This window comes from Orbicella franksi, chromosome 7 (genome assembly GCF_964199315.1).
Source record: "Orbicella franksi chromosome 7, jaOrbFran1.1, whole genome shotgun sequence".
NCBI classification, from domain to species: Eukaryota; Metazoa; Cnidaria; class Anthozoa; order Scleractinia; family Merulinidae; genus Orbicella; species Orbicella franksi.
In genome coordinates, this window is record NC_138151.1 from 19,028,815 (window position 1) to 19,043,824 (window position 15,010).

The 15,010-nt window shown below is 38.8% G+C and overlaps 3 protein-coding genes across 4 annotated transcripts in view; 1 reads left to right on the forward strand and 2 right to left on the reverse strand.

Annotated features, from left to right (window-relative positions):
* The window catches only part of LOC145492353 (uncharacterized), a 53,134-nt gene extending 42,631 nt beyond the window's left edge, over window positions 1–10,503 (forward strand). The window contains exons 10-17 of one of the 2 annotated variants that reach the window (XM_081471793.1): window positions 75–181; window positions 2,207–2,294; window positions 4,342–4,397; window positions 5,151–5,224; window positions 5,878–5,954; window positions 6,278–6,370; window positions 7,187–7,256; window positions 10,398–10,503. In XM_081471793.1, the coding sequence (XP_081327919.1) occupies window positions 75–181; window positions 2,207–2,294; window positions 4,342–4,397; window positions 5,151–5,224; window positions 5,878–5,954; window positions 6,278–6,370; window positions 7,187–7,256; window positions 10,398–10,432 (600 nt within the window). In that variant the 3' untranslated portion in view covers window positions 10,433–10,503. Of the gene's footprint in view, window positions 1–74; window positions 182–2,206; window positions 2,295–4,341; window positions 4,398–5,150; window positions 5,225–5,877; window positions 5,955–6,277; window positions 6,371–7,186; window positions 7,385–10,397 lie in introns of those variants that run through there. The other variant, XM_081471792.1, reaches the window with a different exon arrangement.
* A 2,643-nt stretch (window positions 10,504–13,146) lies between these two features.
* Window positions 13,147–13,851, reverse strand: LOC145493629 (uncharacterized). Its single transcript, XM_081473113.1, has one exon. The coding sequence runs from the start codon at window positions 13,849–13,851 to the stop codon at window positions 13,147–13,149; it is 705 nt and encodes a 234-aa protein (XP_081329239.1).
* Window positions 13,852–13,978: 127 nt separating this feature from the next.
* On the reverse strand, window positions 13,979–14,407 carry LOC145493630 (uncharacterized). Its single transcript, XM_081473114.1, has one exon. The coding sequence runs from the start codon at window positions 14,405–14,407 to the stop codon at window positions 13,979–13,981; it is 429 nt and encodes a 142-aa protein (XP_081329240.1).
* Between the last annotated feature and the right edge of the window lie 603 nt (window positions 14,408–15,010).

The following is a 15,010-nucleotide window of genomic DNA, read 5'->3' on the forward strand; positions in this document are numbered from 1 at the left end:
TAGAAAAAATACAGTCCACCTTAAATGTGATCCAAGCTTAAGATGAAATTTTAAAATGTTCTTTTCATTCACAGGGCCATTCAGCAGAAATTATTTCTTGTTCGTTTAACACAACTGGAGATCAACTGCTCACAGGCTCCTTCGATCATACTGTAAGTGTGTGGGACACGGCAACTGGCAGGTTAGTTTTTACTTCTTAGTTCTTCTTATTAATGGCTCACCACCAAAATCATATGAAATAACTAGCGAGACAATCTGTAGTATGATTATGACCTTGCACTTCCAGTAATGGCCACCTCTACAGTGGCCACTTGTTTTGGTCCTGACGGACAGTCCATACATTCACGCTTATTTTAATGTCTCTACAACGGCAACAGCCAAAATGACCTCTCAGCAACGGCCAGTTAATCAACAACTGACGAACGGTTTATACAAAACCATGTTTTATTATTGTAAAAGATCATCAAACTTGATCTGTTCCACGGGTTGGTCTCTGTTTCTGTTTATTTTCTGTTAGATTAATACATTTTGAGTTATATATGGTAAAAGAAACATTTTTTTTTTTTTGGACAAAAAAATGTTGCGCCCCTGAGAAAAACAGGTTTCGTATTACATCCCTAACTACCCATAACCACCACTTTCCTCTGTCCCCAAAGTGGCTGTTGTGGAGAGGTTTGACTGTATGTACACGTCTTGATCATACAGTGAAACCTGTATTAGGTGGACCCCGTATTAAGCGAACACCCTTTATTAAGTGGACACTAGCTTGAGTCCCAAAAATTTCTTCCTACATTCACTGTAAAATAAACCTGCATTCAGCGGACACCTCTGTTAAGCGGATGCAGACACCAACATTATCCATTTTGTTGAACAAAACCTGCAATAAGTGAACACTTTAAGGGCTTTTTACTTCTGAAAGCTCAGCTCAGACTCCTTTAACATTGTTCAGCGATGTCGTTTTAAAAGATAAGTGGATTATTCCCAGATTGATGCATTGACTGACTGAACATTGTGCTATGAGCAGTCTTTGATCTTACACTGTGTTACACTGAGTTACTAAAGGGTTAATAATTACCATTATTGCACAATATATTAGAACCTGCTTAGAGCGGGCACCCTGTGCCTATGAAGTAAAAAATAATTGCTGCTTATTTGAAAGGCTTTCCAAAGTAAAGAAGAATGGCGTTTTCCTTTTTGGAATATCTTTTTTTCGTTTTAGGGATATTTACGTTTTTGTATTATGCAAATGAGTGGTGACGTCATAGGTGGTTTCACTGAAACAGCACAACACTCAATCGAGAATACCTCTAAAAATATTGAAGCAGTGTTCTTTAAACTTGGCACCAGAAATTTACATCACAAAAGAAACATAATGATGCCCATCAGGCTGTTGCCATGACAACAGTTATGCCGCTGGTTCTGTTTTAATTAAGACTAAAATTCCTGGATTTTATCTTAAACAAGGATCATCCACTCCCACCAATCTAATGGGGAGAGTTAAGACAATATGGAAACCATGTGTGTTCCGAGCAAGACCCTCTGTCCCACTTTAATAGGTTGCAAATGGGGATATTTGGTTTTTCACAGAAAGAGACGGGAGCCAAGAATGTTTCCATGGCAACAACATAGTAGGTTTCATTCTGTTTCTTTTGTGATGTACATTGCTGGTGCCAAGTTTGAAGAACACTGCTTTAATATTTCTGGAGTTATACTCGATTGAGTGTTGTGCTGTTTTAATGGAACCACGTATGACATCATCGTTTTCCTCATTTGCATAATACAAAAACGTGAATATCTCTAAAACGAAAAAAGATATTCCAAAAAGGAAAACGCCATTCTTCTTTACTCTGAAAGGCCTTTCAAATAAGCAGCAATTATTTTTTACTTCATAGGCACTTTAAGCGGACACTAGTCAGGGTCCCAAGGGTGTCCACTTAATACAGGTTTGACTGTGTACCATAATCATGTAACAACGCTTGACGATATTTGGTGACAAAGATTTTAAACAAAAAGTTCAAGACAATTTACAGCTGGAGAATGAGTGTTGCCTTGAGACTAAGGAATTGTTTCAGCTTGTGATCGCTTACAAGAGCTTAGTCTCGTTAGCAACCAGTTCAAGTTACAACCGCATTCTCGAACTGCCCGAGTTTATTACTTCAAGAAATTCAATTGTATTTTTAATCACTGATGTGATATTCTTTTTCAGGAGAGTGCACACCCTGATTGGTCACAGAGGGGAAATTTCCAATGCACAATTCAACTTTGATAGTTCATTTATCGTGACTGGATCAATGGTATTTGCGACTTATTAACCAGTTACTAGATATAGACATTTGTGCCAATTCAGATTTTATTTCATTTATTTATTTACTTATTTGTTTATTTGTTTGTTTGTTTGTTTATTTATTTATTATCCAACCCGGGCAACCGCACGAACAAGATATAGTCAAACATCTGGTCTCAAAGTTGGCTAGAGTATTGTCTATTGATAGAAGCAATATTGCATCAATAGAGCCCAGAAGTTTTGATTTTGAAATGATTATTTTATACATAGCTCCCGCCAGCAAACTTAAATACAAGATGATCATCAGACTGTGTAAGTCAGAGGAGAGTCAGTATGCTTAAAAATTCATTCCACTGGACTGCTGGAACGTTCCTGCATCTAAGTAGCCAAATAGAATTAGTTTATTGTCAAGACATTATATTTTGGTTATGAGATTATGAGAGGGATTTTCTTGTAAACTCTCTGTACTGGATTTGAACCAGTGACCCCGGGACAGTAAACCAATACTGCACTAGCTCCTGCGTGTTACCAACTGAGCTATAGCTATAGTAGTGTGGCACGACAATATGAAGGAATTATTTGGACTTTAACTATGGCGCATAGAGACGCTTAACAAAATTGCGAATTACTCAGCTATAAATAAGTCAATCCAAAAACAGAAAAAGACAGTTTTAAAGTCAATGATGCAGAGATGATGTTTGTTAAATTTCAGATCTATAGCTTCAATACTCAAGCTAGAAAAAAGTATGAAATCATATGCATAAATTATATGGTTAAAAACGCTGAAATATGTATATGGAACAATAGGCGATAAAAGTTGAAAAAAAAAAAGCTTAATGCGAATGGTATGCATAGTTGCAAGAAAACAAAATTATAATTATAAGCTAAAAAAGGTGAAAAGAATTTAAAAGCATTGAAACCAAAAGCCTAAACAAATACTTGCGCGCGGAGCGAGTCACATTGTTTGTTGTCGCGCGGGAATGAAAAAAAACATTCGATGAATATGTCACACTTTCACTCATCTCGCGTTAACGCGGCCACGCCGAGGGCAAGTGGTCAGCGCAAGCGGAAAATCACTATGATGGATGTCTTGTTTATGTTTAACATAAACATCAACAAGACTTATATTTTATTGTTATTGTCCTGCTAGCTCGGGATATTTTAGCATGCTTCGGAAAAGCGCCGGAAAGCAATCGCGCATTTTATGAATTCATGATATACAAAAATGTACAATAGCATGGTGATTCGAGACAAAAGAACATTATAATAAAGACAACAAACAACATGAGCGAAAATTAGTGCAATATTTTCAAGTCCTGAGTTGACGCTGAAAAATAGCAGCCTTAAAATGTTTCAATTAATTTGAAACTCCGGGATTACATTGAATATGAATTAATCTCATTGAAGGCCAAGTCTAAAACAAATTCATCGAGTGTTTTTTTAATTCCCGCCCAATTTAGTAAGTTTAAGGGCAGTTTTTGATAGAAAGCAAAATAACACCCCACACCAGTTGATATTCAAGCCAATTTTTCTGAACGTCAAACGGAGCGATTTCTCTGAGATTTTCACTCGAGGTAATTAGATGTTATAAGATTCATTTAGTCTTGTGGACATAGTTAACAATAACATTTAAAACAGGTTTGGTTTTGTTGTATGTTGACACCTTGAAATTTCACTCGTAATTTTCTCGAAAACGCTTTTACAGATGTTTTTTTAAATTTTGCCATCATTAAGACAACCATGTCAAGTCCGAGATCCCGACGTCGTATTTCCAGAATTATCCCTGATTGCAAGTTATTCAGTCTTATGTTAAACGAGGCATCATGTCATCTCGTTGCTATGGTAACTCAGATCCTGGTGAAATGTACCACATTTTCTCTAGCACACCAGTAACGTTCCATTTTCTGTTGTATTGATAATGGTGCTGCTCTTGTTGCTCAAAGTTGAACGGTATCGTCACTCAAAAATCCGATCGAGCCACCTTAAACTATTGTTAGAGTCATTGGAATGGTACATTTCACTGTTAGTGAAGCGATACTCTGATTATTGGTTTGTAGGACAAGACATGCAAAATTTGGGACTCCAGGACAGGACAGTGTATTGGTACATTAAGGTACGAAATGAGACTGTTATTTAACATATATCACAGTGGTTTAATAGAGATATTTGTTAAATAGTAAAATATCTATTGAAAGTTAAATATTATATATATAGATGTATGCTGTCTTTTCACGACAGCTTAAAATGATGTATGTAAAGTTGGGTTTAAGCTACACAAACTACCCAAGGAAGAAGATATAATTATTGTGTGAGGAAAAAGTGACAGCAAAATGTACTAATAAATGCATTGCATTTCTCCATGGACCATTGTAGTTACAATGGTGGAGATTGCATGGCAAACATTTTCCACAGGTGCCAGAGAGAATCCTGTTCTCTGTAGCATTAATCAACCAAAAATGCGTTTACTCCACTCTTGATGTAATAAATGCTTTTCCATCACTTGGTAACCACGTAGCATTTACTGGTAATTACTCATTTGCTTTTGTGCAGAGAGGCACTGTAAGAGTAAGCAATACAATGAATTGATTCTGCCGAGGGCTTGCACACTATATTCAGAGACTTTATTCATCGTGTCTCTCCCTATAGAGCAGCCACCTTTGGCCCAAATTATTCAGCCATTGCAAAGAGGTCATCAGTATATGCATTGATAGATATTTGTATTAAATAATCCTAGTTGTAGATGGCGATTAACGTTGGTTGGACTGCTGATCCTATTTCTCATTTGATTGTTTGTATTACATGTAGTGGCTTTATGAGCACCCTTGATTTTGTTTGTTTGGTTGGTTGTTGTTTCAATTCCACGCAGAGGTCATGACGATGAAGTTTTGGATGTGTGTTTTGATTTTACTGGTCAGTACGTAGCCACAGCTTCTGCAGATGGTAAGATGTCTCACTTGAAATAATTTCACAATTATTCCACGAGCGCGTGTTGGATATGAGATGGTAGATAGCCAATGAGGCACCAGCGCCAAGTTGGCTATAATCATCTCGTATCCAACAAGCGAGTGGAAAAATTGTTTTATCAAAAACGCCACCAAAATAATGAAAACTAAAAGAAATGAAAATGAACCAAAACATTATGCAATACGCTAACCATATTTGTAGAGCATGGTATAATGGCTGTTATATATATGGCTAAGGCAATGAAAACTCTTAAACTGATCCAGTTGATCACTGATCTAGTTTTTAGTAAAAAGATTTAGCCAAGCCTAAAAGCGGAGCTCCCATAAACTGCTAATCATTAAGATTTACTCGACACAATAACCTTTGAAGAGTTTCGACAACAAGCATTTCACTAAACCAAATGAGTTGACCAAAAAAACGAGGAAATCTCCATAAACGCAATTGGTATGTTGACTACGTGCGAGTGTCAAGTAGCAAATCCTGTTCGGACGTACGTACGAAAGTACATACGGAGAGTCACGTGACAACTAAATTTTTTAGCTTGATGGGTGATCAAATTCTAGCTATGGGGCTCCGCTTGCACGCCTTCAGTGCACAGGAGCTCCGCTAATATAGTCTGGTTTATCTAGGTACTGGAAGAGTGTATAATGCTCTTACTCATCACTGTGTTTCAAAACTAGAAGGCCATGAAGGGGAAATTTCAAAGGTATGCTAGTTATTGTTGAGATAACAGTTTGAGTTCTGATATTGAGGGAACGAGTGTGAACTTCCTATAAATTTAACTGTTACCTTGTATTGTGGTTTGCCAGATTGTTGACCTACGTGTAGGTACAGGAGGGAAGGATTTGATGGCTGAAATATAACATTTTAAAAAAAATTGAAAAGCAAGTTATTAAGCAATACAGCAAGTTTAACTACATTTTGTGATGTGAACAGGCCATTCTGCCTTACTTGTTGTTTGATAACAGGTTATATTTGTGAGTCTTTTTGTGCCATGTTTGATTTTCGTTTTCAATTGTGTATTATTAGATATCTTTCAGTCCTCAAGGCACTAGATGTTTGACAGCTAGCAGTGACAAAACAGCCAGACTTTGGGACCCATTATCTGGGAAATGTGTACAGGTATGAAAAGAGAATTACTGGACACTTAAATGTCGATGCTGGAAGTTACTCACTTCCGTGAGACAGCCTTCGTTTTGTCCATGTGCTTCTTCAGAAAGGGATTCATTTATTTTATAGTGATAGTGGCTGATGTAAACAAATACCTGTTGGTTCTACTTAATAGTTGCTGTAACTGGATTAAAAGTAACAGTTTTAAGAGATGCACTGCGCAGTTCCTCTGAAATAGTTGAAAACTCGGTAAAATGTTGATAATGTCATCGTCACCATTATCATCCAGACCACCATCCTCGTCATCCTGTCGTCATGTCATTGTCATTGTTGAAATTATTTTTCCCTCATATACATAGTCGGGTAGGATTCCAAGTGAAGTCATATTCAATAGCTTGATAGAAACACAGAAAATTTTTTTTTTCTTTTTTTAAATACGTGCACATGTTCAAGCACAAATACTTGCATGTACGTGTATATCTATATTTACATCCTTGGCCAAAATAAACGTTTTGCGCATTTCGCAGTAGACCAATTTAATGTCTTAAAGACTCACTGTGTTCTTTAGTGTTCATGCATCTTTACTGATCCCTCATTTTGGTCATTCATACAATGTAATAACTTCAAACAAGCCCGTGGGGCCGTGTGAAGTAATTATAATTGAATCCTATCTGAGGGATAATGTGAACGTGGGTTGAGGTTGAGTGGACAGATTTGTTGAAAGATGTCTGTTTTTTATGGTTTAAGATTTACTTGTTCCTTAATGAGAAATATTTTGTGACGTTAGAAGTGGAATTAACGTTTGCTACTCTTCTTCAACCCCATCAGGTACTTGAAGGCCATACAGATGAGATTTTCAGCTGTGCATTCAATTACGAAGGAAACATAATAATAACAGGTAACACTGATCACTCAAGTAATGCTGTTATGAGCAGTGTTGATGTAATTTTTCACGTATATGTCACAAGTGTATCGTTTTGGGTCTTTTTGGCTCTATTGTTTCTCAGTGCGGTATTTACTGGCTAGAAAACCAAACTCAGGATTTGTCAGATTGCTTGTGTGACCGGCAAAGTGAGTTACAGTTGGTTAATAGTCGCCTTTGGAAACTGAGCACAAGTTATGGCTCAAGGCGGTTACCCAAACAATCTTGGAAATCTGGAACCAAAATCTGGCATGTACAAACCATGTGTATTGTTTCCCTGAGGTTATTGGACTAATGACTTTTATATCTTCCTTTTGTATCCCTCCTACCATATTTGCCGATGTTTTGTTTAACACTTAGCTAATTATCCACTACGATTTGGTAAAGTAAATGAACTGCCATACTGAATTAGTCTGTCCAAAGACATTTTTTTGCCGCAAGTCTGTATTTTTCTTCGAGCGCGCGAGAGGGAACACGGAGTGTGAGAACGACCGCGAAGACATACGTGGACTTCTCTGGAAGTCTCCTCCCCCGTGTCATCACCTTATCTTTAACACTGTCGCCCAGGGACAATGAAATGGCGTAATTGACTTTTAATACAAAATCTAAAAGGATCTAAATGAGTAAATATCAATCAGTGTCGCCTCACTCGCTCGCGTGTCGAAGGATGTCTTCGCAGACTACTTTAACACCGAAAAAAAAAAAAACAGCTAAAAGAAGTCATCTGTTACTGCCTGGCAGACGAAACAGCTACTAAGTTAAGATCTTTTCGAAACCAGTGGGAAGAATAGCGACGGCATCGCCAAGCAAACAAATTATTTTTACTGCTCGGAATTCAAATCAAATCAAATCGTTTCCGGATATTTTCGAAAAGAGATTTTTTCTCGTTCCCAAAAAATAAGCGTTCACACAAAGCGTAGTCGTCCGTCCACACGATAACGTTAAAACGCCGGAAATACGAGACTGTCCCTTAAAAAGCATGCGCGCGATGCTAGTAACATGAGCCAACAAGCAGCTATTGGCGTCATTTTGTGCGGTGTTTACTCATGTTTGCGCGTCGATCCCCTTTCAAATCTTAGGACGTGTTTTTGCAGCCCTTGTTCTCGACACAGGCATGGAAAGCATCCTTATTTTGTTCAATTGCTTCCTGGCAAAGTCAGCTTTAGATTTAACAGTGTTAAATGCAACTGTATGCATGCTATTAGGATTGAAAGATGCCCAAGTAACAAAGACACAAGTTGTCTGAGTTTTCACGCTGGAGAACGTGGACCGGGATAGACTGGACTCGATCTGTATGTCAGCGTATTCGAAAACTTCCGTTTATGTTCGTCCATAGGGAAATGATAAGCCGGTATTTTTGAAAAATCTACTCTCGAGAACGTTTTCGAAAACCTCCGTGTTCGGCGCTCGAAAACGCCGTTTAGGTGTGGACAAAAGGCTTAAACGGAAGAAAAATCTTCGTTTTCAAAAATTTCCTGGTACATATGGACGGGGCCTCAATTTCGATTGAAGTACTTTGTTTACTTGTCGATTGTGTGGGTCCAAGATGACAACCGATTCAAACCGCATGACGTGCGTGTGATGGGGCATTGACATGGTGATGACTGGTTAATGGCCTTTTAACCAATGGGATTTTCCGTTTGTGGAGAAACGGCTATTCAGTTTCTCAAAAGAAGTCCATGTACCCTCTAGTTATGTCTTTCCCCAGCCCCAGCCCCTTGTGTTTTGGCTCGTTCATATCTCCCGCAGTTATATATAATGATATGAAACGTATCTATGCAGGATGACCATTTCAGTTATAAAAACTGCTATCAATATGAGTCCTGCATAAAATAAACAATAAATAATTAATCTTTCGGTCAAGACAAAATAGTGGGTCTGTGGACAGACATTTCCAGCGCAAGCCCTACCTTTTCAGTCATTTTGATGATAAGCTAAGAATTCACTTGCAACCGACACGGTGCCGCAACAGTTTCTTTAGAATCTATTTATGTTTAGTAATTGACCATTGAAACTTTTTGTCCTGCTGAGGAGCAAAGCTTCTTTTTCCTTTTCTTTATCCTGTATTGACTCTATTTAACTATTTGATTTAACTTAACTACAGTAGACCAGTTTCAATGTATTAAAATTCTAATATGTTTCTGAGGCTAAGAGAACTAAAACAAAAGAAATTGTTATTGTGACACAATGGGCTTTATTAAACCATGCAAATGCCTTCCAAATACATACCCATAATTTCCTACCGCAAAGCATTAAATACACATGTTAAGGTGACTTTATGCTTAGTTTGTTCGTTCTCTTTTTGTAAAATCCGACGATGGTATCGAATCGAGCAGGGTATATTGTTTGATACCCTCAGTTCTAATTTGTGTTATATATACAAGTTTTACAACGCTTTCGAGTGGTATACCTTGGAATATCCCACGAGCCACATGTATTTTCTCGAAAGGCTCGTGTGTATGGCAAGAAAATAGAAGTGACAAGAGGGTTATTCCATGGTATACCACGAGAGAGCGCTGTTGAATAACTATTTTATACCATGCCATGGAAAATAGAATGGCTAACACAATCAATGCGACTTACGTGAGGCGCACGATGGGAAGGTTGGATGTAATACCGTCGACTATACAACGGCTTTCGTGTATTCTGATTGGCTGAATTTACTATGGCGTGGTATAAAGTGTGATATGTAAAATGAGAATGGGAATTGATCAGTGGGTTGTTAATACTAATATGTATGGGTTATTGAGCAAGTGTGAGGTCACGATGGCTGGATATTGGCCAAGTTCTTTTTTTGCGTGTTTATTGACCGAGACGGAGTCGAGGTCCAGAAATTCGCAAAACAAGAACGAAGCCAATATCCAGCCATCTTGACCGAACAAGCTTGGTCAATAAAGGATTTATTATATGGCTTTCGGGGAAATTTTTCTTGCGGGACGCGGCGGGTAGACCCGAGCGGGCAAGATAGCCCCATCTTGCCCGCTCGGGTAGCCAATCACAGCGCAGGATTTGATTCATCTTGTCCGCTCACGGGGCCAGCCATATAATAAGAAGGTGTCTACACTGAAGCAGGAAGGCCATTTCCTAAATGCATTATTTTTCATGACTTTGCAACAGGTAGCAAAGACAATTCATGTCGACTTTGGAGGTAGACGATGGGGTACAGATAGAAGGAAACTAAAGCTCAAGATATTTTAAAACAGAGTGTAAAGATCCTGTTGATTCATAATTAGATTCAACAGCTGATTTAATAGTTATTTTTATGTACTATGCCTCAATGTAACGTTTATTCAAAAAAAAATTAAAATTAAAATTCTTCTCCCTGTTCTTTTTCCGGCATGTTTGATTAGCTTATAGTGACGGGAATTTCTAGGTAAATGTCAAGTGAAAAACCAATGTGTGATATTGGTTTATTTCAAGTGAAATTCAACTTAGAATTGACTAGTCAAGTAGTGACTTGTAAGTTTGTTAGTAATTCAAAAAGATACGCAGTTCCTTTACCACTATGGAGCGTATTCACATAACGTCACGGTAGCTATGTTGGTGTCCAAAAACAATGAAACAGAGGTTGGTGTCCCAAACCAATCTTGTGGGTATTCAACTCTTTTCATATGTGAACACTTTCTTATTTTTTCAATAAATTTGCATGGCTGCTGGCCTCGAGAGTGAAAATGCTCTATAAAAATCTTAAATAAATTTCAGCACTCGAAAAAGCCATTCCATGTCAACTGTCAGAAGTAATTGTGAAAGACTAAAGCTATAAAGATCACAAAAACCTTATTTAATCTCGTGATTGGGGCTAACCTTTATTTTCACTTCCGATTTCACACAATCACTCTTTGGATTGTTGTTAAGTTCTTTGCTAATCCGCTGACCAGTGAAAAGCACTCTATCGTTTTAATTTTGCCGATTTGTCGTTCGGATCTCTGAAACCAACGATAGAATTAATGAACTGTGCTTCCAGGGTTGGTCTTTGTTTGTACTGATGTTTATTTGATCGTTCTGTGGTTCTTTAAGCAAGTCTGTTCCTTAGAAAGGTGTTTTCACTGGGTTCTACCACCTGAAGTATTTGATAGATCTGAAACAAACTAAAGCCGCCAATGATGTATGTCCTAACCTGGATAACCTTCAGGGGTATCGCTGATCGTAGGGTTTAGTGGCCGGGTAACACCGTTCATTGGTGCATCTGTTTAGACCTTCGACACCTGGCCTTGATAACAGATTGCTAAGGTTTTAAACTTTGTTTGTAACTTTTGTTCCGAAGACTAAATCTTTGTAAAAAGTTGTTTTCCTTGGGTTTTGCCACTTTAAGTATTCGATAGATCTGAAACGCACAAAACTAACTAACCTAGCATAATTAAGCGCTACAAAATGGACATTCGGTTTAAAAAAATTGCGGATAGCTGTACGCATGTAAAACATCAAATTTCAATTGTGAAACACTCTTAGTCACGAACTACATTGACATGGGTAAGTCAGACCGATTGTTATTCTTGATATCATGATTTGAAGCAAGTAAGCCTCTTAGAAAGGTGTCTTCAAAATCTATATTGCAGTCGACAAAAATACTCCTTGCGGCTTCCGTTACTCGTGCAAAATATCGAATGTCAATTGCAAAGCACTTCTCAGTCACGAACTAAATGGAGAATGAATATACAATTTAAAACTTTATTCTGGCTTAACTGACAACAAATGGGAAATAACATTTCTTTTCTGCATCAAAGAGATCTGGTTAATCACTTTTTTATTTTAATAATGATATTTTAACGGGAAGCTTTCTCACGCGTAGGTGATCTACAGAAAGGTCCCGAAGGTCGCTCAAACAATTACATTTGAACTTACACTACAGTTACAAAACAGTCTACAGATTACGTATCTACGCATTGCATACAACAAAACTTACAGTACGCCACAGAAAAAAAGGCCACTAACTTACAGATTTGACTTCCGTTACAACAAAAATACATTACAGAATTCAAAGAGCAGCTAAAACAGCCGCGCAATTGCTGTTTTTAGCAATTGACAATATATGACCATAGTCCTAACAATATGTGTATATACTTGGTGGAAATGCATTTTTCTCCGTGATATTTAATTTTAATTTTCAATTTGAAACCCTCAATATACAGAGGATATTACACGGTGGCGAGAAGATATGAATTTTCTGTTCGAGTGGCAAGAACTATCTTTACTACGAGAACATAAAATTCATATCTTCGAGCAAACGTGTAATGTTCTTTTTATTATATAGACATGCTGATGACGCCGTTTTTGACGATTTTCCGAAGATTTCCGAAGATTTTCCAAAATTTTTCCGAAGGCCAGACGAACGTTTCCGAGCATTTTCCGAGCATTTCCGAACAATTGCCGAATATTGCCGAAGACGACCGAAGAAGATCCGAGGATGTTTCGGTCATACACCAACAAATTTACGTGTAGTTAAAGGGACAAAAGAGAAATGTTATCAAACATGATATCTTCGCATTTGAGGATATTGTTGGGAATTGAATCCAGTGAGTTGTAGGCTCAGACTCCAAATATACGAACTGTTTCATGAACCAGCCACGTAATCCGGAACATACAATAAACGGCGAATCACAATGGCTAAAAATGGCGAAGAAGCTAGACTCAAAACTCCAAAAACAGCGGCAAGGCTGGCCTAAAATCTTAAACACGGCAAGAAAATACAACAAAGATGAAAATCTGCAAAATTACGACAGCGAAGTTCAAATGTACGCGCGAACACATTCTGGGCCGCGATTGGCTAATTAAAATCACCTGAAATTACGCGCGCAGACAAAACTCGTACTAAGGCGAGAGGGGTGAGTTCAGAGTTCGTAAAGTTAAAAACATCTTTCCCCCTCGATCAGTGTTCATCATAGTCTTTCAGTTCGTCCAGACACTGATCGACTTCTCTTCTCATTTCTCCTTCAATGGCGGCTTGCCTCCTTTGTCTCTCTGGAGGGCAGGCAATTGGTCTAGCAGGCTCTTCTCCATCTGCATCACTAGTTTCGCGAACTTCTAACGGAAACAGTTTCTGTAGAGGCTTTCGCTTGCCATTGCTTGAGACAACTTCTACCGTGGCTCCTCTTACTAGACCATCGTTTCCTGGATACACATCTACAACCTTTCCAAGCTTCCACATTCCTCGGTTAGACATTCCTTCTTCCATCACAGTGACAATGTCACCTGTCTCAACTGATGGTGAGTTGCTGGCAGCTCCCTTCTCTAATACTCTGTGGTGTTCTCGCAGTTCTACCACGTACTCTCGTTTCCATCGACTCCAAAAGTGGGACGACAATGACGTTACATAACGCTGTCTCCTGGTGAGAATTTCAACATCACTTGACTCTTCTTCGGCGACTATAGATTCATCAGGAATGGACAGTAATCTTCTTCCCGTCAACAAATGAGAAGGGGTGAGAGGTTCCACTCTATCCTCTGAAAACACGTATGTGAGTGGTCTGGAGTTCAACACACATTCAATTTCTACGACGAGAGTCAAGAGCTCTTCATATGTCAACTTGGCATTCTTTAAGATCTTCAGACAACGTTTAACACATCGAACCATGCGCTCAAAGAAACCACCCCACCACGGGGCTCGTTCTAAATTAAATTTCCACTTCACCTTGTGGTTTGGAAGAAAACTCTGCACTTCCGGCAGCTCAAAAATGGATGACAAGAATCTTGCAGCAGTCTTAATGTCTTGGCAACTGTTTCTTGAAGCTCTCGAGTTGAGGGGATTCTACCGCTGCTTGTTGCATCTCGCGCAACCACAGAATTTCTGCAGCCTCATATTCATCTGTACTAAGCGTTCCAGCTGCTGCCATGCCATTCCTCCACGACTTCAATTTTTGCAGGAATCTTAACACAAATGCTGTAACTCGGAACAATCTCTTAATGTCACTATATCTCTGTTGGTGGAACACGCTTGATAAGGCTGGCATTCTAGCGTTAACAACTAGCCCAGTACAATGCTTCGGTCTGTCACTGACACGCATTTCATCGAAGTAGACACTTGAGGGTTCAGTGGTATTCGCAAATTTAGGCCAGATCTCTTTTCCTTCAACCAGCCAAGGAGGACCATACCACCAGGTTTCAGACTGTTTCAGTGCTTCGGCTTTCATTCCTCTAGAAGGCAAGTCGGCTGGGTTTTCAATCCCAGGGCAGTGACTCTATGATTCAGGCGGCACATTTTGACGAATTTCTCTGACTCTGTTCTCCACGAACTGCTTGTACTCCCTACCTATTCCTTTTATCCAGCGCAGTGTTGTCATGAGTCGGTCCAGCAATAGACTTCATCAACCTTGATCACCGGGAGAAGTGCAACACGGACACGGTCAACCAATCTTGACAAAATCAAGGCAGCTAGAAGCTTAAGTCCTGGAATTGTTTGCTTGGCCAGAGGTGCGGCGACCCTTGCTCATGACGAGTCGTGTGCAAGCACCCTTGCTCGTTTCAATTCTCAGAATACACGACGGCAGCATTCGCCACTTCTGAACTGTCTCCAAATCCATGAATCTGAAAAAAGACCACGTTTTCTTCTGAATTTGGTATGTAGCATCTTTCAACTTGCATAAGTCTTGAAAAAGAGCCTTAACTGTAATGAATAGTGGATCAATAGTGGACCAAGAGGATCATACAGTTTGGCAACAACCTTGAGAACGGAGCGCTTGTTTAACGGCAGTTCCTTTGCAAATTGCACAAGCCAGTCAAAATAGAACATGAAG